The sequence below is a fragment of the Sapajus apella genome, unplaced genomic scaffold (assembly GCF_009761245.1).
Source record: "Sapajus apella isolate SASKATOON/1434 unplaced genomic scaffold, GSC_monkey_1.0 scaffold177, whole genome shotgun sequence".
Classification (NCBI taxonomy): domain Eukaryota; kingdom Metazoa; phylum Chordata; class Mammalia; order Primates; family Cebidae; genus Sapajus; species Sapajus apella.
In genome coordinates this window covers 1,397,210-1,423,234 of record NW_022437117.1, presented here as the reverse complement: position 1 = coordinate 1,423,234, position 26,025 = coordinate 1,397,210, and the positions used below count along the sequence as shown (strand labels likewise).

The window sequence follows — 26,025 nt, the reverse complement described above, 5'->3', positions numbered from 1 at the left end:
ATATGAACTTCATTTCCTCATCTGGAAAATGGAGATCTTTGTTCAGTTACCACATCACAGGGTTTTTATAAAGACAGTGAGAGGACTGTTGCAATAAAATGGCAACCCCAATGAATCATACCCCCCTGAAACCACGCTCTGTGAAGTCCTCTTTGACATTGATTTTGTTTTGGCCACGTAGCCTGCTTTGGCACAAGCAATTTGATATGTGCTTGCAAGTTGAGTTTTGTACTCATTGGCTTGCTGTGTTCTGGAACACAACCACCACCTGAAAAAGCTTAGGGAAGTCTGCTGGATTCTGAGAGATGCTTGTCTCAACTGACTCCATTCCCCCAAGTCAATTGAGACATGTTAGGGGTGCATCTGGGACTAGCCAGGCCCAGCTAACTTGCCAAGTGATTGCAAATACACGAGTAATTCCCCTATTATATGGAGCAAAAAGATGGACTTTGCCAGCCCAAATTGCCAACTCACAGAATCTTGAGCTAATAAATGGTGATGGAGTCACTAAGTTTTGGAATGATTTGTTAACTGATAGAAAGACGAGTGAATTTTTACTTGGCACAGGCAAAGTATTTAGAAAAGTGTCTGACACATGGTATGTCAGTAGTTGTTTATCATTTATCATTAGCTTGAGTCATAGGGGTCATCCTGGAAACTCTGGAATAGGCTGAGCCTTCTTACGCTTCCATGCCTTTGCATATGATTAGTTTCAAAAATGTGTTCACTGACTGCCTACCTCCTACTTGTCCCTCAAGAAGAGGGGATATTTAAAATATTTAACAATTAGTATGGCATGGATACCATTAAGCAGAATCCAGTGTGTACCACCCGAATGTCAGGTCTGCCTTCAAGACTCAGATGAAGCATCACCATCATCTGTCACCTGGGTTATTATAATACCTCATCAGATTTCTCTGCTTCTCTCCTTACATCTCTCCATCCTCACCCCATAGTTTGCTCTAAACATGGTTGTCCTTTTTCAAAGGAAATGGTACTTTAAAAATATAAGTCAGATCATATCACTACGCAGAGAGTCAAAGCTGCAATGGTTCTTCGGTTCTCTCAGAGTAAAATATAAGGTCCTTGCAATGGTTCACAAGTCCTGCAAGGTCTGAGTCTTCTACTTCTGTCCCTTACCTCTCTGATTTTCTTTACTTCCTTCACTCTGCTCAGGCCACACTGGCCTTCTTGTTCTTTCTCAAAAATCCTACCTTAGAGATTTTGTTCTAGCTGTTATTTCTGCTTGAAATGCTCGTCCTAAAAGAACAGACTTGCCTAACTACTTCACCTTTTCCAAGTCTTTGCTCAAATACTTCTCAATAAAACCTAAATCGACTATTAATCTGCAACCTGCTCCCTAATGTCACCCTACACTGTCACTCCTCCTTTTACTCTGTCACCTTCTGTATTAGTTAGGGACCCCCCAGAGAAGCAGAACCAGAAGGAGATATATCTATATCCATATATAGATATAGATATAGATGAATATATACACACAGAAGGGTGTGTGTGTGTGTGTGTGTGTGTGTGTGTGTGTGTGTGTGTGTACACATATAGCCTTGCAAGGAACTGGCTTATGCAACTGTGGGGGCTGGCTAAGCAAACCAAGATCTGCAGGGCAGGCTGTCAGAAAAAACAGACTGAGCTCCCAAGCCCAAGCGAAGGCTGCAGTCCATTGGCAGAATTATCTGTTTTTTTGTTTTTTGTTGTTTTTTAGGGAAACCACAGTTTTACTTGTAAGTTCTTTCACCTGACTGGATCAGGCCTATCTGAATGATCTAGGATAATAGTCACAGCAACACCTACGTTGGTGTTTGATTGAATAACTAAGGACTATAGCTTGGCCAATTGGCACATAAAATTAGCCATCACATCTTCTAATATACTACATAATTTTCTAATTTCTTATGTCTGTCATCTGTCTCCTTCATTAAAATGTAAGTTCCATGGGTATTGAGGACGTTTTTGTTTGCTGGCACATTTCACAGTAAATATTCAATAGATGTTTGTTGAATTAAATAGAAACATCATATCCCCCGGAAGTCTTTTCTGACTACCCGCTGTCCCCAAAATAGACACCTGCCTACCCTAAGTTAGGCCACTCTTCTTTCTATCTCCTAGTTAGCTAAATCCATCCATTTTAATTAAACTAATATAACCTCATTTCAAGAGATTAAGTCAAACACCAGAAATAACTAAGCATCTTATGGTTTTATTTATTTAACTTACTTATCTCTTTGCTCCCATTAGCCTCCTATTTTGCCTCTATTCCTTTAGATTTCTTCTATTTCTTTCTTCTATTCTACTTTGAATCATTGGGAAAAATAAAAAGGAGGATGTATTACAATGAAATTTATAAAAAGAAGCTTTACACTGAAGGCAGTGTTGAGCTGTTTGATATCTCCACCTGCAGAAACAGTCTTCCAATTTAACAGCATGCCTCTATTTATTTTACCAGTATTTATTAAGCACCAAATATGTCAGACATTGTATAAAGTACTGAGACCACAGAAATCAAAATCACAGTCACTGCCTTCAACTTCCGTATAATCTTTAGTAATCACTATCATATACTATCAATCATACAATTATTAATCCTATCAATTATTTATTATTCATTAAATAAGCTTTTATTATTAGTTCATTATTAGTATACACAATGTTTGATACTTAAATTGGCTGTTGACATTGAAAAATTAGGCTGGGTGGGGTGGCTTATTGCTGTAATCCCAGCACTTTGGGAGGCCGAGGCTGGTGGATCACCTAAGGTCAGGAGTTCGAGACCAGCCTGGTTTCTCATGGTGAAACCCCATCTCTACTAAAAATACAAAAATTAGCTGAGTGGTGGTAGGTGCCTGTAATCCCAGCTACTTGGGAGGTTGAGGCAGGAGAATTGCTTGAACACAGGAGGCAGAGGTTGCAGTGAGCTGAAATCACACCATTGCACTCTAGCCTGGGTGACAAGAGGGAAACTTCATCTCAAAAAAAATAAAAATATTATAATATTTTAGATAAAAATAAGAATTTCTAGCTTACCTTGAAATATGAAAAGATGTAACAAAATGGCCTGCATTTTTACATAGCATAAGCAGCTCAGATTTGAGGCATGAGGTCTCCATTTCTAATTCACCATATTCACTACTACTATGTATTGTTTCTCAACATTAAGGTCAGATATCAGTTGGTATTTGTACCTAGCCTGGTTAGTTATTTAGTTACCCTCTTGGCCTCCTGCATGCATTTGGTTTGTGGATCCCTGGTCTAGTGTGCTGTATTTGATAATAACTGAACACTTTTTAACTCTGTAAAATTATTCTGCTTCTATGATATAATTTGATGTTCACAATAAATCTAAGATAAATCTAAACCACTCCAATTTTGCATTACCTTGTGTAAAAAAAGCAGCTCCAATTTTTACACAAGGGAATGCAAAATTAGAGTGGTTAATTTACTGATTTGGAGTGTAGTGGTGGTTCTAGAATTTACATGTACTCATTAGCTACCTTAAGTCTAAAGAGCATTGCAGAGGGATCTCATCCCCTTCCTCACTTTCCTCACTACAAGATTTTAGACTGAAATATGTCCAAGATTGGGAGGGGCAGAAAAATAAACACATAGTTAAATTTGGATTTTTTTTTTTTTTGAGACAGGGTCTCAGTCTGTCTCCCAGGCTGGAGTGCAATGGCACCATCTCTGCTCACTGCAACCTCCGCCTCCCAGGTTCCAGCGATTCTCCCGTGTTCTAGCAATTCTCCCGCCTCAGCCTCCTGAGTAGCTGGGACTACAGGTGCCCGCCACCACACCTGGCTAATAGTTTGTATTTTTAGTAGATATGGGGTTTCACCATGTTAGCCAGGATAGTCTTGATCTCCTGACCTTGTTATCTGCCTGCCTCAGCCTCCCAAAGTGCTGGGATTATGACTGTGAGCCACCGCTTCAGGCTAAATTTGGAATTTTAACTACTACTTAAGACTGAGTTGTGGCTTTTTAGGACTAAGTGGCTGAAGGATGTTTCATTATCTGAGAGTCATGGGCCGGTTCAATATTTCTTCTTAGGATAGAAAAAGATCACACCAATGAATACATGTGTAAAGGGACAATGGAAGCAAAAACTGAATTTTTCTATGCAATCAAAATGTGTCATATTTATTCAATTTACCAATTACACACAAGGTGAACACATACCACACACACAGACACTTTTTTTTCTTTTACATACATAGGCTCATACTATATACAGTATTTTTTGTTGTTGTTGTTCTTAAGACAGGGTCTCACTCTGCCATCAAAGCTGGCATGCAGTGACATGATTACAGCTCATTGCAGCCTCAATCTCCTTGGGCTTAGGTGATCTTCCTACGCCAGCCTCCTGAGTAGCTGGGACTACAGGTGCATGGTACCATGCCTGGCTAATATTTTTATTTTTTATAGAGACAAAGTTTCATCAAGTTGCCCAGGCTGGTAGTATTTTCTAACTTACTTTTTCCTTTCAACAATATGTCATCTTTTTATGACATTAAGTATTCTTATACTGTATCAATTTTGGTGGTCCCATAGTAGTTTACTATATGGTGGTTTTATAAAATTTATCCAGTAACCTGTGGATCAATTTGGGTTTCCAATGTATTATTATATAAATAAGTTGCACTAAATATTCTTGTAGCTGACTCATGTACATCTATGAATATTTCTTTTTTTTCTTCTTTCTTTTCTTTGAGATGGAGTCTCATTCTGTTGCCCAGGCTAGCATGCAGTGGGGCCATCTCAGCTCACTGCCACCTCCAACTCCCAGTTTAAAATGATACTATTGCCTCTGCCTCCCAAACAGCTGGTATCACAGGCATGTGTCACCATGCCTGGCTGATTTTTGTATTTTTAATAGAGACAGGGTTTTACCATGTTGGCCGGTTGGTCTTGAACTCCTGGCCTCAGGTGATTCACCTGCCTTGGCCTCCCAAAGTGCTGGGATTATAGGTCTGAGCCACCATGTCTGGCCATATGATTATTTCTTTGGGATAAATTCCTAGAAGTGGAATTGCTGTGTCACAGGATACATCTATTTTTAAAATTTTGATGTACATGTAATGACTCCTTAATCAATGCCCCTCCTTCCTAAATCTCCCAGCTCCTAACTAGGTCTGACTACTTCAGTCAGATAAATCTCACTAAAATCATACTTGAATATTGTACTCCCTTGTTAAAAAGCCTCAGTGGTTTCTAGCTTATTAGATAAATTTAAGAGCTATGGGGAGGCCCTGGGAAAATATCTTCAATTTCACTTACTGCTCTTCAATTCCAGTTAGGGCTGATCTATAATTTCTGCCAGGTCCAACATTTCTATTTTGTTTTTCTTCCTTACATGAGGAAGTTGCTCCCTTTTCTTCTCTGCTAATCTAAATCCTATATGTTCCATGAAGTCCAGATCAAAATATGCCTCTTCCAGCAAGTGTTTCTGTAATAATCCCACCCCCAAATTATCTATGCACCCATAAATCATGTTCCTCTGTAATTTTAGTATGTATATACTAAAATGCCTTCAGGGTGGGCAAGCTGTTTCTGGACAGGTTATATATTGAATCTGCCTCCACAGCAAACACACTGCTAAGTTCTGAATCTTGAAAAGTACTGTAAAATTGTACAATGAGGGCTGGGTACAGTGGCTCACGCCTGTAATCCCAGCACTTTGGGAGGCCAACGCGGGTGATTCACACAGTCAGGAGTTAGAGATCAGCCTGGCCAACATGGTGAAGCTCTGTCTCTACTAAAAATACAAAAAAATTAGCCAGGCATGGTGGCGGGTGCCCATAATCCCAGCTACTCTGGAGGCTGAGACAGGAGAATTGCTTGAACCCAGAGGCAGAGGTTGCAGTGAGCTGAGATCATGCCACTGCACTTCAGCCTGGATGACAGTGTGAGTCTCTGTCTCAAAAAAAAAAAAAAAAAAAAATTGTACAATGAGTTACTGAAGAAAGTTTTTGAATATTCTCTGAATGCCTTTAAAATTGGTTATATGCCAGTTTGAAATTAGGTAAATGGACTAAATGAGTTTTCAAAGAGGCTTCAGCAATATTTTTCTGAGTATAAATAATTTTCAGCTGGCCCAATGGAAGATACCTTCACTTACCAGCCAGGCACGTTGGCTCACGCCTATAATCCCTGAACTTTGGGAGGCTGAGGTGGGCAGATCACTTGAGGGCAGGAGTTTAAGACCAGCCTGATCCAACATGATGAAACTTCATTTCTACTAAAAATTCAAAAATTAGCCAGGTGTGGTGGTAGGCACCTGTAATCTCAGCTACTTGGGAGACTGAGGCAGGAGAATTGCTTGAATTTGGGAGTTGGAGGTTGCAGTGAGCTGAGATTGCACAACTGTACTTCAGCCTGGGTGACACAGCAAGACTACATCTCAAAAAAAAAAAAAAAAAAAAAAAGAAACATACCTCCACTTACTCACAAAAATTATTTGGTATAAATTTCTCAAAGATGATTTAATCACCACAATTACCAAAGCAGTTGTTGGTGGTCACATGATGGATGTTGAAAACCACATAAGTGAGGTTCCACTGTATAAAGATATTTTTATTCGTAGCTTATTATATAAAACTGAGCCAATGAATTTTAAAATTATCCTAGATACTGAACATTAAGACAAACTGATTCATTTAAAATACATAAATTACTTTCATTTCACCCACCCCAAAGTACGGTACTTTACTGTTCCAAAAATACTACACATTCAAATAAACTGTAATTATGAACACATATAGCTTCCCACAGTTAGAACTTTAAAAATGAATTGTGCCAAATAAAATGCATGTTGTTGCAATATTTAAATATGCTTTAAAGTAAATCATTATTATAAGTAGGTATGTAATTACTATGGCTTTAGGAAGGTTTAACTGGGAACTAAAACACAAAAGAATAAAATTTCTGGAGCATTTGACCAAAATACAATGAATAGATACCCACCATAACTCAGCTCTCTAATCTTCATTCCAGGTCTTCCTAGACAAGTTAACTGGAATGAAAAAATGATAGAGAGAAAAAGTAAAAGTTGTAACAAAAGATAAGAAAAAATAGAAATAGAGAATCTAGAAGTATTAAGAACTTCAGGCAATGTAAAATCCATTTTTTTTTAAATAAAAACTAATCTTTACTAAAGGAATAGTGGCTTTGAATCTTTCTCCCTAAGGATTAGATCAAAAATAAGATTTCCAAAAGAGCAAGTGTGTTTTGGTTAGAATGGAGGAGGAAGTTGTCTGTGGCACTAAGATGCAATGCAGTACCCACCTGGCACTGTACTATTTAACCTAACGCATTAGTCAACCTTCTAATGATCACATTTTTTCCTAAAATTTGTATCCTTTTAACTCCTGGATGTACTGGCAACTGGCAGCTGAGATCTCCCTGCCTGGGTCTCCCACAGCTACAGCAAATTGGCAGTAAGCCTTCCTTAGCAGCTGCTAATGAGCTGAAGGTACCTAGAGCATGATTCCACTTACGTGAAACAAATACAAACCCACCTATTTCTATGTGTACCACATATGTATATGACTACATAGAAAAGTGTTTGAAAAGATACACTTAAAACTGTTAACATGTGCTACTTCTGTTGAGGAGATTAAGGGAAAGATCAATGAGAACTTTCATTTTATGGTTTGAATTTTTACTATAAGAAGGTAATCATTTTCTTCCCAGTGGGGAAAAAAAAGAATGTAATCATGTATTTGCTTTAAATTATTTTAAAAATTAGCAATCAAGAAAGCAGCATGGGGACACCAGCCAATGCCCAGAGCAATGTGAAGAACAATGTAGTTGATCACAGAAAGCTGCATTACCAGTTTCTTCAGGGGCCAATAGCTTTATGAGAGTGAGTCTATCTTTGTACCAGGTGCCCCTGACCTGGTTAAGCTGTAACTTCCTGCTGGACATTTTACTGGGATATCTTGAGGTTACTGCAAACTCTGTAGGCCTAAAACCACACACACCATCATCTAACTCATGTGACTTTCTTATTTTTACCAGCTTTATCATCATATTTTCAGGCTACTTGGTCTTCTTCTCCCCCCCATATCAAATTAGTCACTGAGTCATGTTTATTCCACCTTTGCCATTTTGCTTCTTTTCATTTATGCTAAAGTACACTGCTTCATGCTTTTATCGTACCAGGGATAAACTTTTCTTTTTTTCTTTTGAGATGAAGTCTCATTCTGTTGCCAAGGCTGGAGTACAGTGGCACCATATCAGCTCACTGCAACCTCTGCTTCCCAGGATCAAGCGATTCTTACATTTCAGCCTCCTGAATAGCTGGGATTACAGGTGTGTGCTACCACACCAGGCAAATTTTTCTATGTTTTAGTAGAGGTAGGGTTTTACCATGTTGGCCAAGCTGGTCTTGAAATCTTGGCCTCAAGTGATCCGCCCACCTCAGCCTCCCAAAATGCTGGGATTACAGGTGTGAGCCACTGCACCTGGCCTAGTTTATTTAGTTTTTAGTGACAGAGTCTGGCTCTGTACCCAGGCTAGAGTGCAGTGGCACAATCATAGCTCACTGCAGTCTTGAACTCCTGAATTCAAGCAATCCTCCCACCTCAGCCTCACAAAGTGCTGGGATGATTAATTTTATTTAAAATTTGGATTTATTTTTACGACTGAAGTTGATTACAAGGATCTTAAGGGGAGAATCCTTGTCCTAAGTTTCATATTATTCCTAACTACTGCCCCAGACTGACTCACCTATAATACTGTAATCATCAAAGAGGGTATTCAATAAATTTGTGGGCTGACTGACTGACTGAAATCAAATAAACTTTCTCTGTGTCTTCTTTATTTCTGGGGATCATTGTTTATATGCTTCCAAAAGTAAAAAAGAATAAATTTGATAGACTGATGTAGCATTTATCTATTAAAACACACATTGCCTGAATTTTGAGTTGGAATATGTGTTCCTGGAGGTAAACATTTTAGTTGGTGCCAGTTCATTCATTCAACAGTATTTGCTGAATACGTGCCAGGTGTTTTGCTAGGCCCTGGAGATACAGCAGCTCATGCCTTCATAGAGCTTACGTTCCAAAGGAGATAACAGACAATACGTGAAATAAATAAGTAAAACACAGAGTTGGTCAAATTGTGATAAGTGCTCGGGGAAGAAACAAATTAGAAAAGAAGTTTAGGAAGTGTTGAGGGTGCAGGGGGAGTGCTAGTTGCAATTTAAAATAGGGTGGTCGGTATTTTCTGTATGTGACATAGAAAAAAAGTTGATATGTATATCTAAATATAGCACCATCAAGATTGGCTTGAATCAGTTTGCCTCAGAAAATATGACTTGGAATATTTTTCTCATGATTTAATTTTAGTTGGCTTTTAACAAAGACTTCAAAATGGCAGCTCAAGTTCATTTTTAGTTCAATGAAGAATAGTTCTCATACATATGCAGCCTGGGTTTAATTCTATTTCTTGGGTTGGATTATTACCAAGATCTTAACAAGGAAAATGAAGAAATATGGATGCCTCAGGAATTGACTAACCACTTATATCCTGCATTAAACATGCTTCTCTGCATCCAGAAGCTGACTAGTACCAGATTAAGAACTAGAAAGGATTTCTTGGCAAAGGACCCTTTCTTGCAAAAATAATTCCAAGACTTGGGCTGAGCTCAAATTTTATGATTTATGTGGAAATTCAAGACTTATCTTTTTATATTACCATTTGAACAAATAACACAAACTCTCTGAGGTATGGTCTCAAAAGGTCTAGAGTTTAAGAAGAATATTTTTTCTTATCTCCTATACTCTGCATTGTCCCTTATCAAAGTAAAGCATTCATTTCACAGTGTTATTCATTAATATTCTATTAATGAAAGACATATTTAAACATCACAACTTGTAAATAATTTTGTGATTAAAATAATACAGATGACATTGGAACGCATTCTAGGATGGAGAATAGGAGTAGGGTATAAAGATATTATTTAGCTCAAATAATACAAGTATGGGGTTACCCCATGTCTAAAAGCCATTTGTTTTAAAGTGTAGTTCACTAATCATTCCATTGGCTGATGTCTGATCATTGCTAAGTTTGATTAGGGATGGAGAGAGGACACTGGAGATCTGTAGGTGATGTGAAAGGTGAGAGAAGTATTGATGCTAACATGAAAAAAGAGAACAAAATGGGAAAAATGAGAATGCCAAAATAAACTTATTTCACAGTTTTGTTTAGGGTCTGTGCTATTAACAGTCAGCTGTAACGGACAGGCAGAAGCTGTAGGGAGAAGTTTTTGTTTATGTGCCGATGCATAATTTGAGATAGAATGACAACAAGCTAATAATAATGCTTTGCATAATTTATCAAGAATTTTTACATGCTTTTTCTTCCCCCCAGCATTGCTGACTGTGTAGAAAGATGTTCAGTCCTAGATAATTCTATAATGAGGTATTACATCACCAGACTACATAAATAGATACCATAAAGCTATATACAAGTAAAAATAGATTAAGTAAATTTCCTTTTCTTAAAAAAGCACAGAGAAACTGCTTACCTGATATACATTAGTGTGAAATCTATTTTTGGATACTTCCTGTACCAGTTCCAACAGATTTTCAATTAAACTTTGCAGCAAACAATTTGCATTCATTTCTCCAGGAAGCTCAGATAGGATAATGGGGAGGTGTGCTGTGTTGGAAGTAAAATTGGTATATTAAAAACTACAAAAACAGGGAGGCAAGCATTTAAAGAGTAAATTGGATTCACGGAAACAAAGGACTCCATCAATTAAAGACTTTCTATTGATCTGGAGCACAAGACTCATATCACCCCATTTGACACCACAAAGCTTGTAATAGATATCTTAATGTATTGACAAATCCACTTGCTAAACAGCAAAGTATCACAAGAACATTTTGAAATGCTTCATATTATGCATAAGTTTCTTCTAAATCAAAATATTAAAAGCAAAACCCCTAATTTAAAATTAGTAAAGCAACTTAAACTAAGTCTTTAGGATAGAAAATGAGACTTTTTAGAGGGCCTTTATCTTCTTTAGTACCTAATTTTGAATGAGTGAGTCTTTTCATACTTGCCATCTTTGCACTGGAAGCAATTACAAATATAGCATCTAACAGTTTTATATTCTTCAGTGAAGTCAAGTCTTTTCTTTACAGGAGCAATTCTCAGCTCCCAGATTCTTGCCATGAGATGTGTTTGTGCCTGCCATGTCATGTCATTAGTTCTATTGCAACATCTGATTTCAGCTCAATCTAAGAGATTTTTGCCACCAGGTACTGTCACGGACTTGTTCATCTGCATGTTTCCATTTTCTTTACAAGTAATACATTTCTATTACTTACATTAGCTTTAGATTAGGATTACTAATATGGTTAAGGAATTGTTCTATCTCAACAGTATAGCAGACAGATGGACTTTTGTAAGATCTCATCCCTCTGCCAAGGGTGTAAAGGGCTCAGCTAAAGAATGATGAAAAGGTGGGTGGAGGTAATAACCTAAGCAAGGGGAGGTCAACACCATTGCATGTTCAGTCAGTCCTTACGTCAAGGGAAATGAAAAAGAGAAGAGTTTGGTGGCCTTGGAGAGCTGCTCCTAATCCTTAGTGTCCTTTACTTGAGAAGATAGTGAAACTGAGAGTCAAAGGAGGAAGCATTAAAAAGTTTCTTCCCCACTGTAGCGTTGGATTTGGGCTCAGCCTGTCAAGCATTTTTGTTTACTTTCTCTTGTGAGTGGGGAGACAAGGTTAAAGGTGGAAGCTATAACTGGCTGAGGTTACTTGGCCACATAAAGATGAAAATGGAAACGTTGGCCTTGTAAATTGCTGCTGATCTTAGGCAGGTCTGCTTATGTCTGAAAGCCAAGAGTTCTGTCACTGGCTTTTCAGAAAACAACGAAGACTCAATGTGGATTAATATTTTCAAATTGCTTCAAGACCTTTAGTGGAGATAATGGATTAAATCTTAGCCTGATCTAGATTTCAGGGTCTGAGTTCTGCTCTACCTCTTCTCTGCAGGGAATGGGGTCTGGAGCACAGACATGGATTAAGATTGTGGACTGTCTTCATATCTACTTGATGTGACCACACTGGGAGACTAGAGCTTGTGATGTGACATTTAACTCCAAGTAAGGCTGAACTGTATGTGGGTAATGTACTTTCTCAGTCTACTTGTGAAGCCTACAAAATGGGGGTGGTTGTGAAAAAAGAAAGGTTTGGGTTGACATTTAGCATGCTAGATGAGTCGGACCCCTTAAGCAGAGAGTTATGATAGACAAAACCAACCCAGAGGAGGATGTGACAGGGGCTATGGTTTGAAGATATGTGCCGAGTTGTCAGATGAACACATCTTAATTTTTTAGTATTTATTTGTACACATATTTTGGGTGGGAAGATACAAAAGCAATAGAAAAGTCCACCTCCAACCCCCCCACCCCTTGCCTCAAAAGAGTTCCTGAAATGGCTGATGAGTCAGCCCTACTCATGGAGCTTGCATGCAGAAGGAAGTCAGGTCAAAGGTTAAAACCTAAGTTAGTATCTCCGCTCTAGGACCTAACCCAGTTCCTAGCTGAGTCAGGTATGACTGATGGCCACAGAAATTTCAGAAATAATAATAGCAACTAACATTTACTAAGTGCTTCCATTATACATTTATGTGCTATATACTTTATGTAAATTATTTCATTTAATTCTTTAAACAACCTTGTAAAGTAGAAAGTTTTATTATGGCTCTGAACAGAACCATCACACAGAGAAGTTAGCTCACGCTAAAGCATACTAAGGTTTTAAAATTTTTTTCCTGGAAACTTTCACTAGGCTACCAAGACACTTTCCTTGGATCTCTTTCTATTTCCCTGGCTGTTCCTTTACCATCTCCCTTGCTGAGTCCTCCTCCTCTTCTTTTTTAATGTTGGAGTGCCCCAGGACTTACTTCTTGTTCTACTTCTTTTCTGTAGCTACATAATCTAGTTGATTTCAATACCATCTGTATGCTAACAACTTCCAAATTTATATCTACCCCAGATACATATATCTAATGGTCTACACCTATCTTCACATGAATGTTTAATAGACATCTCAAACTTACCATATCTAAATCAGAGTTTACAAATATAATCTTCACCCCACACCCCCAAATTTGTTTCTTCTCTATCTCCTCAATTCCCGTAAAGGGCTACTCCATTCTCCCCAGAACTCTGAACAAAACCCTTAGGACCATCTTTCTTTTATACCCTAATTGATCAGCTGTTCCTGTGTTCTTTACCTTCTAAACAGATTCAGAACCTGACCATGTCTCTCAATCATTCGGACTCTAATCCAGGCCATCCTTACTTTTCATCCCAGCTAAGCTAATCTTCTTCCTTGCTCTCTTGCCCCTCTACTCATGTTGCCCATACAGCAGTCACCTTTAAAAAAAAACAAAAAAACTTTGTATTATGAACTTTTATTTTCAGGTGGAGTCTTGTTCTGTCACCCAGGCTGCAGTGCAGTGGCGTGATTTCAGCTCATTGCAGCCTCCGCCTCCTGGGTTCAAGCGATTCTCCTGCCTCAGCCTCCTGAGTAGCTGGGATTACAGGCGCCCACCACCACGCAGGGCTAAATTTTGTATTTTTAGTAGCGACAGGATTTCGCCATGTTGGCCAGGCTGGTCTTGAACTCCTGACCCCAGGTGATCTGCCCACGTCTGCCTTCCAAAAAGTGCTGGGATTACAGGCGAGAGCCACCGCGCCCGGCCTATTATGAACTTTTAAAACATATACATAAACACACATAAATAATGATCACCCCCCATCAAGAATTAACATTTTACAAATCTTCATCTATTCACTTCTCTCTTTTCACTTCTACTTTTTCTGGGATATTTTCAAACAAATCCCAGAAAAGTCATCCTTTTAGTGATCAGATCAAGCTACTCACCACTTCCTAATTGCTTCTCATTCAGTAAAAGCCAAGTCCTTTATCATGGCCTACAGGGCCTAGGTGATTTGTGATTATTCCCCGCCACACCCATTATTCCTGCCGCTGTCTTCTTGACTTCACTCTGCTTCATTAGAGGGTCTCCCACCCTTGCGGCCCCAGCCAGCATCATCTGGAGAGCTTGTTAAAGCACAGGCTGCCGGGCTCCACCCCCAGAGTTTCTGGTTCAGTAGGTCTAAAGTGGAACTGGAGAATTCATAGCTCTAACAAGTTCGCAGGTGCTACTGCTTCCAGCGGGCATACTTGGAGAACCACCAGCTGCATTGTTCTCCCTCCCGTTCCTCAACAAGACAGGCAGGATCTTGCTTAGCAGTCTCCACACTGCTCTTCCCTCCGCCCTGGGCATTTATTTGCATTACTCAAAGCCCACGTTATTCCATCTCTGTTTAACTCACACCTTTTGAGAGGCCTTCACTGACCACTCCTTCTAAAATCTCTTCCCCTCTCCTCATTCTCATGTTCCTTGTTGGCAAGCATCGCTTGTTTCAGTCACCCCGTCTAGATGGACAGCTCCACAAACAGTCTTGGTTTTGCTGTCGCATCCCCAGCACTAAAACCTTGCCTAGCAGGTGCTCACTTCACTTGTCCAAGGAATGGATAGCATACTGGAGGGAGAGCCAGCTTCTTGCTTGGGACACTGGACAGGCAAATCATTTCTTCTCGCCTCAGTTCCACCATCTGTAAGGGCACTGGTTGGTTATGCCTACCCTTCCCATCTCCCTGGGTATAGGCTCAAATAAAAAGAATAACGTGTACAGACGCCCGCGAAGCAGAGCAGTAAGTGGATACCGAGCGTTATTACGCCGTGCGCTCGGCCGCCCTTTTTCCGCACGGAGAACCCTCTCCGCTTCCATTTTCCAGCGCCCCCGTCCCGGTGATCCACAGACCCTCTGTGGGCGGCCGCCGCCCGCGTCCCGGCCTGCGGGCCCGCGTCTGGGCACGCCCGCCCAGCTCCCGGCTGGCGCCCGCCCGCCTCCAAATACAGCAGCGGCAGCGGCAGCAGCAGCAGGAGGAAGGGGAGGCGCCGAGGGAGGGGTCTTCGGCCGCCGCGGGAGGCCGCATAGCCGTCCCGTCACGGCGTCAGCGCCGGCCGGGGCCGAACCCGGAAGTGGCCGAGCCCGCGCGCCCGGCCGTCCCGCCGCCGCCGCCGCCGCCGCCGCCGCCGCCCCCGCCGCCCCGCAGTCGGGCGAGCGCGGGAGCCGCGCAGTAGACGGAGCGCGCCCGGCCGAGCGGGCCATGGCCGCGGGGGCCGCCGCCGCAGGTGGTGGCGCGCGGTGAGGCGAGCGCGGCGCCCCCTCCGGGGCGGATGGAACGCAGCTTGGCGGGCGGGCAGTGCCGGTGTCCGCGGCTGGAATGGTGCTGGCGGCGGCGGTCGGTGCCTGCGTTCTGAAGCCCGAGAGGAGCCACAATGGAGACGCCGCCGCTGCCTCCCGCGTGAGTGAGCTGGCGGGCGGGCGGGCGGGCTGTGCCGCTGCGGATAAGCGCGCCGCTGCGGCGCGTGTCGCCGGCCGCGGGCGCAGCTTGGGGTACGGCCGCCCGGAGCCGCCGGGGCCGGCGGGAGGTGGGAGATGCGGGGCGTGACGAGGCGCGGTGCCCGCAGTCCTCAGCGGACGCGGACGGAAACTCAGCTTCGCCAGGCGGTGACTTAAAACGCTGCCCAGGATTTCTAGGGAAGGGTCTTCCCCATGCCAGGCGGATAGAAGATTCGGAGTGGGGCTGTGCATGGGGGACCCTGCCGGTCCTGTGTGCACCTCCCTGAAATGCATGGGCAGCTGGTGCCCAGCTTGCCCACCCCTTTCTAGGGGATCAAGCTAGGATGCACGGAGTCCGTTGTAAAAAGGAAACTGGAAAGTACCAGTCGCCCGCTGTCTAAATGAATTGATCTTAGGTTGCTTGATTCCCCGAATTTCTAACAAAATTAATATCTGAGGAGCTTTTACATCACTCTAAAATGAGCAGCGGCCTTTCAGGGCATGTGACCTCTTTTACCTGGCACGCAGAACGTTTTATCCAGAAATCAGAGCATCTTCTGTTTTCCTTAGTACCTCGGGCAAATTAGTAGCGTATCGACCTGCCAGGCACAGGTGTCTTTTTTCTTTGGTACCCTGGTACATTCAAGATCACTGGCAACAGAATTATTTTCTGAAAATAATAGCTGAAACATGTAGAAGACGTTATTGCATTATTCAGAACAAGGTTTTTTTTTTTTTAATTTTAGTTTTTAGTTTTAAAAACATCTTGGTAAAAGTGGACTGTAAATACCCAGGAGTTTTGAAAATTTCAATTTTGATTCCCTCTTCTCTTAGGAAGGAGTAAGAGTCCTTTGAATCTGACTTTTTAAACCAGAGACAAATCTAATCCTGAAGAATGGTGTACCTTTTCATGAGAGCTTATTCATGGAGGCTTGTCGTTCTCCGGTTAGATATGGCAAGCTTCAACTCCATGGCAATTGTACCGCACCAGCCTCTTGTGGTTATTTGGCAGAATTCCAGCCAAAATAAGAATATTTGGCTTGGGTTGAATAATTTTTTGATATTCAGCCCTTTTGGGAGAGCTAATGGGATTCTGGAACGACAATTTCCAAAGGGGTGTTTCAGAATGTTTAGCTTGAGTGGAACAGGTCCTGGAAATGTAGTGGTAGATGATAAAGACTCCTGGATTGGCCCTCTTGGTCTGACAGAAGCAAGGGCTTAGCCTCCTCTCGATAGACTTTGAGGGCTCTGAGATCTAGTCGTGTTCTTCAGCAGGCTGGAGGAAGGCACTTGAACCCCTAGGAACTATGATGGTGGATGGTTAACATCAGCAGAATGAACACATGGGGGTCTGCCCAGGCTCAGTAGCACTTGAAGCAGGATATGCTAGCTGTATTTAGACAACACATGGTATATAATATGTAACATGTAGATATGTTATCTGTAGTAAATCTGCCTTCTATGTATCAGTTCTTGCAGTTCCTTTTTACTTTTGGAACAGAGAGAACTAAAGGAAAGAACAAGAGAATCTTAGAATGCAGGTGAAAAGAAAGATGTGGAAAAGCAGGCAGGCTCTGGTGGAAGGGGATAGAGACACAGATTATTTAAATTGAAATAATAAGAAATGAAATTGATGTATGCATGCAAACACTGATAAACTGACTCTAGGGTAGATCAGCTAATCGTGATTTTGATGACCAGCACCATTTTTTTGGTATTGAGATTCCATCAGTAGTGCTGGAACAATGAGAGGCTGAGATATAATGGAAAACCTGGAATGCCAGCATGGATGAGAGAATTGTTAAAACTCCTTTCAATCGTGGGTAGCTAAAGTTGGTGAGACTTTTCCATTGGTTCTATTTAATTATGAATACAAAAGGGTTTTTATTTTCATTTGGTTCTCTCCGGGATTAATCCTAATTCTAAAACTCATTATTTGCCTTTCTGTGGATCAGAATTCGTTTTTTTCCTTGCCACCCCTTGGCCTGTTTGCCTCCACTCCTGTTAACATCCCTCCACCATGGATCACGTGTGCTAGATTTGAGACATGCAGGCAGTGTCTTTAAGAAGGAACTTTACTGGGCCTCACTGCCAGAGATGGGCTAGGACAGAGGCCAGTGGAAACTATTAGGAAGACTCAGCTTTTCATAAAGTTAGATTTTTTAGCCTGAGCTTTAAGGCAAAGAAAGGTGTTTGACCTGGACTTAAAGTACCTTAGATGGTGTGGTTGGAAGCAGGGCCCCAGATTATCTTTGGGTTAAGTGTCTGTTTATTAATTCATTCAATCTGCAAATATTTGAATGCCTGTCTCTGCCTGGCACTGTGCGTGGTGCTTTTGCTTATGCTTCCCTTTTAACAACAAGATTTACATTGCTCTCAGATCCCACCTCGTACTCCATTGGCCTGTTGGCACATTGTCTTGGAGGGATATGAGGCATCTGTACCCACCTTCCTGTTTCCTTCAGGATGGACTCCTTGGAATTAGCTTTTGATCTCTTGTGCTTTTTCTGTTTCTTGCCTCCAACTTCTTCTCATCCTTTTTAATTCTGATATAATTAAAAAGTGTCATTGGACTATATATTTCTGCTTATTGTACTTTGCAACCTTGAGTCTATGGGGCATTTAGATTCGGTTGCATTTCGGGGTTTGGGTGATACTGAGACTGTGTTACATTTGCTTCTGCTCAAATCTTAAAGATGTGTAATTGAAAAATTAGATGTAGATTAGTAAAGGAATTTCAGGTAGTAAATTGAGAGATGCAGTTTAGATGTAGTTTAGTAAAGGAATTTCAGATGGTAAACTGAGATGTGCAAAAGGAAATGTAAATTGACCAGCCCTGACTTCAGGAATGTATTTTACAGTCTGGCTTTTATGGTTATTTCTGTAAAGATTTTCACAGTAAGTTGAAGGAAGACTGTGAGGTATAGGCCTGAGTGCATCCCTTCGATCTTCTCTTACTGATCAGTTTTCTTAGCACTTGTTTTCTTTACTGGCTCCATTTTTACAACTTGGCTTACTCTCTATAAGCCTTGATTTTTTTGCTTTTCTTTAACAAAACAAAGCAAACATACCTCAGATATAACCATACCCTTTTTTCAGTTGATGATTCCACATCGCTAGAGATTTGTCATCAGAGGTGTTCATGCATAGGCAGCCAAACAACTTGTTGACCATGTTTTAAGGCATTTAGGCAGCAGAAGATTGGTTGGATTAGAGCACAGGTTCTCACATTTTTTAATTTCTCTGACCTGTAAAATTAAAAAAAAAAATTGAAGTCTAGCAGAGAATTGCTGAGTTTTTTGTTTTGCCAAGTAAAATAATTATCTATGAAACAACAATGATCACCTATCACCATCTTTTTATGACAGAAAAAAACATTTTAACATCCTTCAAATATAAGGAAGGATGTAATCTGACTAAATTTTTTTAATTTAAAAAATTTAGCTTTATGAAAACTTATTACATTGTCCTCATTTTGTAAAAATGAGCAGTAAAAAGTTCAGTGAAGCCTGACATTTGCAGTCCACTGAACCAGATGATCTTTAATGTTCTTTCTAAGATTCAATTGCTATGAATTTGGAACCTTGCTACGGGTTACCCCAGTATTCATTTGTTTGTCTGTTATAGTGCATTGGTGTGTATTCTTATTTTTGTTTAATTAAATGTACATAGGACATCTCTCATATCACAGGCGAATCTCCCCAGTGATAAAGATGTTTAAAATATTGAGGAGTAATAACGGCACACACGCAAGTTAATGGTGAAGAAGACGTGGATCAATGTGTGTTGAAGGAGCTGTTGCATATAGGGACAACTTTGAGGTGCATTTGGAAACTTGAGAAGTGAATTCTGGAAATAGGTAGCATTTATGTAGTAGTTTGAAAAATTTCTGATACTGGGAAATCACTCTACCTACTCCCCGCAAAATGCCCCAAACCTTTTGTTTCTGATGCACGTGGTAGGCATTCAATAAATATTAAGTAAATGTGCTTTTCTGAAAATGACTGTAAATTTACTCAGCTATGGCTGTTATGGATTTACACTAGGAGTACTTATGAAAACCTTGAACTTCTTTCTTAAGATCAGGCACGTTTTTTCAAGATGATCCAGAGAAGGAAATACATTTTCAATTGCATTTCTGTAGTGCTCTACCAAATCCAAATGCATTTACTGTTTATGATGAGGCAGTTTGAGATTTTAATTTATATTTGTTGAGTGCCTACTATGGCCAGATTTTGGGGATTTCTCAGAAAACAAAGTTCCTTTTCCTATGATTGAAACTAATAGCAAGCAAATATGTAATATTGTTAGTAGTAAGTATACTAAATAAAAATGAAGCAGGATAAAAGGGTAGAGAATAATAAGAATAGTAGTTCAACTAGGATCAGTGTGTCTTTGATGAGGTGATATTTTAGCACAATCCAGAGGGGGAATGGCATTCCAGGTGGAGAGAATAGCAAGCGCAAAGGCATTCTTGAATTCTTCTGATGAGATAATTGCGGCAGTGAGTGGGTCAGTATAGTTTTTGTGTGTTACGCACTGTACTTTCTTACCTTTCAGATACTGGCATTTGCTAAAATATTCCTTTGATCAGTTCCATTCTCTGATTTTACCTTGAAAAACAATCCCTGCATTTTATGACAGCACTTTTTCTTGTTTTCCTTCTCTGGTTTTTAGGTTGCTAAATGTTATTTGCATACTTTATAACTTTATCTCAATCTTGTCAACAATATTATATTGGTAGGTGTCTTATTTGTCAACTGAAGAAGTAGAGTTTAAGTTACTTTCTCAAGCTCATCAAGTCTTAGAAAAACTGGGATTCTAATCTTGCTATTGAATCACTTTTTTCTGTCTTGCATGGCTTCTCTTCTGTCACGTTTGTGGGCAGTATTTCCTCACAGAAGTAGGCCTCGGCCAGTTCTTTTCAATCAACTGTTAATCTCTAAGTTATAGCTCCATTTATATCTTAAGTCTGGGCTTTAGGTCTGTGCTTTGGTGTGGAATTTTGAACTTCTCACATCTCTGCTCTTAGCTCATACCTCTAAACTCAACATATCCAAAACTGATGTTTGTTCACAAACTGACTTCTTTTTATAACATTTCTACTTATTCAATGAGATAACCATTCTTGTGGTCCCTGATGACCAAAACATTGGAATAGTCTTTGATTTCTCTCTCTTTCTTCATCTCCCATATCTTATCAGTCCCTAGGAACTGTAGTCCTGGTTTCAAGTGTCCATTCTGGCTGCTACTTTTCTGATGAATAGTTTTCATTACTTGATACCTGAATTTTTTCACTGGTCTCCTGTTGAGCTCTGTGTACTCTCTCCTCACTCTTCAGTCCACATACTGTTTTAACTCTCCAACATCTTAGTCATGTGAAGTGACTTATCAAAACCAGAGACTCAGGCAGGCACAGCCTTCGATCATTTTATCTTATCTTATATGTCCAAGATCATCGTGTGCTTTTAAACTCTCCCTTGTCCACAAGCCTGATTCTCCAGCCTTTTCCTATGCTTCTCTCCTTCTCTCCCCAGTTACAACTTGAGTTCCTCCAAGGTCCCATTGGAGCTTCGTCTCCTTCACAGAGTCTTTCCTCTTTACTCCAACTCATTCCAGCTCATCGTTTCATTCCTATAGTGTTGGTCACTGCACCTGTGTACTGACTTGTCCCATTCCTTGGTGGTTTCCCATGTATCTTCCCATTCAGATGGTAACTGCAGGAAGATCTCAATTCAGCCTTTCTAATGTTTCTTACCCTTCTTAGTACAAGGCATACAGTGGGCATCTAGGGAGCACTTAAAACAAATACCTAATTTATTAGCTTTGGTCATTTTGAGTATCGCTATTAACTGAATTGAATGTTGCAATTAAAAATGAAGGCCCATAAGAGCCACAAAAATATATCTGCATATTCAGTTTAACTCCTAAACTCAACAATTTTCTTCTTAACTTTGTTTATATTCATATGGTGTCTAGTGCCTATACAGCTCCCTGAGATAAGTAGGCAAGATATTATTATTTTTGACTTTCATATTACATTTCACATCAGACATATTTGTGAAATAAATTTTATGAGTAGTCTGAAGCCCAGAGAGGCTAAGTGACTAATCCAAGGTTGCTTGGTTAGTACTTGGCATAGACAGAACTACAATTTAGGGCTTCCTTCTGATTCTGGTCCTCACCTAGTACCTCTTCATTCAAGTGCTAGAAAATATATCCCAGTCAACTGAATTGCCGAGTCATATTGCTGCCCCTTTACCAATCAAGTGATGGCAATACTAGGAAGAGGGGCAAAAGAAACGTCAGGAATATAAGTGGTAAAAGAAATGGAAATGTTTGAAATGTATCATCAACCTCCTTTTCCCTATTTTAGCACCTCACAAATATCCCACTCTGACAATGCTTTGTTAGTTGTTTACAAAGTATTCCTTAGGAGATTGATCATGCATAAGACATGCTTTTACCCTGGTCCTTTTCCTGGTAATAGTCGCTGTCAGGGACAAAAAGTGCCTGATTGTTTTCTGTTTGTCATGTAGGTGGGAGGGAAAGAGGGAGAGAAAGCTGAGTTGAACTGAAGCAGAGCTTTTTACAGCTCTATTGTTCTACTATCAGAGAGCAATTATACTCCAACTTCCATCAACCTCTCCACCTCAGACATCCCAACCTCCTCCTCCTTCCAGTGCTTCCCCACACGCTTAACATAAAGCCGCACAACCGAGTTCTGCAGGGAGAAAAAGGGTGCTATTTAATACCTCCCTCTGCCCTTCAGTGAGCTCAGGGCTCTGGTTTTTAACTGCTAATATATTTTAATAAAGTTTGGCAATTCACACTTTTCTAGATGTTTCCTTTTCAGCTCTAGAAAATTGGAGAAATAATTTTTAACAATATATATATATTTAAAGTATTCAGTGGCATTATTATGATATTTTCTGAAAGGTATTCTGTGACTTGATGCAGGATCGGAAGTTTTTTTTTCTTGGATAAATAAGTAATAAAAAAGAAAAAAAATAGAAGTTTTTATCTCGCAAGATGCCTCATATTCAGTTCTAAGGGTCTACGTACTGAAGACCCAATCCAAGTTCTTACCTGTCGATAGGGCAGATGTTAACATTTTTAAGAGGCTGTATGTATTTGGTAATATGAACATATATTTGTAGATTAGTTAATCTACTGGTTCCATACCTAATAAAACTTTAAATTCCAGACGCTTGAAGAAAATTTGCAGTGTGTCCCTTTGCCTTAGCTAACTGCAAAAATTGAAATCACAACCCTCCCATAGACCCAAATGTGTTTCCAGTTGAGAATGTCCTTTACCTTCACAGCCTCTAAGTAATATAGTGGTTATTTGTTTGAAGGATGTGAGAATATTTTGTTGAGAAACTATAGAATGACGTCACAAATTTTAGTTAAAATATTAGTTATGGTTGACTCTCTACTTCTGATATTCTGGATTTGTCTATGAGGGCAATGCTAATAAGATGCCTGCTTCTGAATGCAAATGTAGCTGGGAAGACAGAAGAGAAATACAGTACGTAGAAGAAATAATATAAAGTAATGGAGAAACCTCAAAACAGTACAGCATGGATGTTGACTTTGAAAACAACAGCTGCTGACGCGAACTTGGCAGACATTTGTGAGTAATGGTGGGTGACTCATTGCAAGCAGGGGAGTCTTGCAGCTTTTGAGTGAACAAGGAGAGGGGAGAACAGTGATGGTGGCCACCCAAGGGCTAAGTATCTATGTCCTAAATGTGAAAATGTCTTTGGTCCCCTGTTAAACTTTGCAGCTGCATCATTCACATGAATTGTTGCATTTTTTTTTTTTTTTTTTACCGGAAAACTCTAAAAATATAAACAATCCATATTTTCTAAAGCATTTGTTTTTGATCTGCGATGATTCTGGGGTGGGAGATAAGTTGGTGGTGGGGCATATTATATGACTTGTGTTATTATTTTTAAAAATCATGCATTGCTGCCTTTACCCTTTTCTTTTTTACCCCTGGAGATGCCATCATATACATATAACTAATTCTAAAATGGGCTTGTCTGACTCTTCATATGAGAAGGGGTGATTATTTGTGGCTTGCAAAAGCTGCTTGGGTGATTCTGATCTTTCTCTTTCACTCTACTGAAAACCATTATTCCAAAGCCAATAATAAATATCTAATGAAATTATACCTCATTTCTGTGGTGTTCTCAGAATTGTTATAGTAGGCTTAAACCTTTGCCTGGTTTGGAAATCTTGACTATTTGAGGGAGATACCATGTTAGAGTCCTTATTTTCTTCCTCTCTGGGAATTCAGCTGTCATTAATAGTGTATTCTTAGGCAGAGTTAGAAAGTCATCTCATCTGAGAAGCCAACCTTTTCCAAAGCTGGGAATTTGCAGAAGTTAGTCACTGAAGGAAGGCTTTAGGATATCTATTACAAAACATAGCAGTACACTGGGATTCAAACCCTGTGAAACCAACTATTTTTAGAGTATGTGTTGATAACAATAGGCTATTGGATAATTGCAAGACTACTTGAGGACTGTAACAGTTGAGGAAAGACTTAAAGATGAAAGGAACTTGAAAAAAAAATAACCTTCTTCACACATTTTAAAGAAGACAGTTTTCAGAATTGGAAGCTTTTTCTGGAAAAGCCTGCACTTTGCTTCAGAAGGGAAGCAGGGCAAAGGTGTAATTCTGGATTTAATGTGGTACAACCTAAAGGGCAAAACCTTTACCTCTCACTTAACCTCTCACTTAACTGGTCCTAGTATATGTACATTTCTCTCATCTATAGTTTTAGACATTATGTATCGTTTTCTTTTCTGCTTCTGAATGAGAAGCTATCTAACACAAAGCCACATAGGGGGAGTGGAAAATTGTGGAAAGGGCATTAGTTTTGAAAATGGACGTGTGCAGAAGAGGTGTTGTAAGAGGCTCTCAGTACAGAGAACACTTAAGAAAATTCAGCATTTTTCTTATTCCTTTAAGCCTTTGAATAAAGTCTTCTTTGTAGAGTTTCTGTACTACATTAGAAAAAGCAGGAGCTGAAAATAGGTTTAAGAGAGCACCAATATGGGCATTGATTGTTGTATGGCAGCTGTCTTAAAGTGAATTCTCCAATGCAGGGATTTTTAATTCCTAAGTTCTTAAGCAAATATGAACACTCCTGATTCTTAAACAATGATACTCTTTCTGGGGCAGAGTTCCTTTTGCTTTTACTTTCAGCATTGAAAAATTCTTTTATGATAGTTTTGCTAATCTTCAGCATACCATTCTTCCTTTGTGTCACCTTCTAAATTATTAAACTGGAAGCAGTTATAGAATAAGTGTTACCTTACTATAGTATATGGACATTCAGTGTTACATGGTCAGGAAGTTTGCATGGGTTGCATATATCTATGCAGTTTCCCCTTTCTCCGGTTTCCTACTGTTTCCTTTGTAAGTAGAATGAGAGTCTCTGTCTTAAACTATTAAGTGTTTCCTCAGTACTCTCCCTCTAGATGTGAATGTGCTTCCTTCTTTTTGGCTTCTAGGCTTACCAGTGCTTTTTCTTTCTTCGACTAAGTGTAACTAATTCTTCACACATACACCGTCAAGAGGCCCTAGGGAGTGGAGCGGCACCTCCTTATTTTCCCACTCCAGCTGTGGGCTTTCCCTCTGGAGGCAGAGTCTTGTGCTCATTTGTTAGGCCCCTTGAAAAGTCTCAAATGGTGAGGAAGTAGAACTGATGTTCACTTGTAGTAGGCAAGCCCTCAGAGAGTCAGGTGCTTCAATTAGTGCTGATTCTGGGGCTTAGGGTTTGGTTAATTTTAGAGGTTATCTTAATGTTGAGTACCTGTTTTGCGACATCATGTGCCATCCATGTAACCAATGATCCCCACATTTCTGCTTCCAGCTAAACTTTTCTCTTCAACTCTAGACTCCAGTATTTATCTGATGATTTGATGCCTTCACTTGGATGTTTGACGTTTCAAAACTAGTATGTATAAAAACAGCTCTTGATCTTCCTATCCCAGTCTCCACCTGCAGCCTTCCCCTGCTCAATGAACAGAAACTCAGTCCTTCCTCTTGTTCAGGCCAAAAGACTTGGAGTCATTCTAACCTTCCTTGACATGTCATATGGTTGTCTCAACATATCTTGTTGGCCGCATCTTCAAAGTGTCCAGAACCCAGCCAGTTTTCATCACCTCCACTGCTACTACTCTCCCTAAGCCACAGTCATCTCTTACTGAATTACTATAATATCCTTTTAAATAGCTGCCCCCTTTTAACTTTTGACCTGTGTAGACTGTTCTCAACCAGCAGCCAAAGTGGTCTTTGGAAAGCATATGTTGGATTGTGTCACTCTTTTGCAGTGTCTCCCCATTTCACTCAGAGTAAAAGGCCTTTGGATGTCCTAAAAGGCCCTACATGATCTGCACCCCCTTCCCCTGCTGAGCCCTAGCCTTTTGCTCAAGCTGCATGGGTCATAGTTTCTGGAACATACCAGGCACATATTGGCCTTTGCTGTAGGTATTACTTCCAACTGGATGTTCTCACACCCTCTAGTCTTTTGTTCAAATCTCAGTTCACAACTAGGCC

General features: G+C 40.2%; 2 protein-coding genes across 5 annotated transcripts in view; one reads left to right on the top strand and one right to left on the bottom strand.

Moving 5' to 3' along the window:
- Positions 1-15,702, bottom strand: part of LOC116542995 (translation initiation factor IF-2-like) — a 46,153-nt gene extending 30,451 nt beyond the window's left edge. Inside the window, exon 1 of the mRNA XM_032268283.1 lies at positions 14,866-15,702. Within this exon, the coding sequence (XP_032124174.1) occupies positions 14,866-15,702 (837 nt within the window). The remainder of the gene's footprint in view (positions 1-14,865) is intronic.
- The window catches only part of KLHL2 (kelch like family member 2), a 117,566-nt gene continuing 106,687 nt past the window's right edge, over positions 15,147-26,025 (top strand). For 3 of the 4 annotated variants that reach the window (XR_004265428.1, XM_032268260.1, XM_032268262.1), the window contains exon 1: positions 15,147-15,412. Coding sequence is in view for 2 of the 4 variants with exons in the window: in XM_032268260.1 (XP_032124151.1) it covers positions 15,387-15,412 (26 nt within the window). In the remaining 2 variants the exon portion in view is untranslated. The remainder of the gene's footprint in view (positions 15,413-26,025) is intronic. The other variant, XM_032268264.1, reaches the window with a different exon arrangement.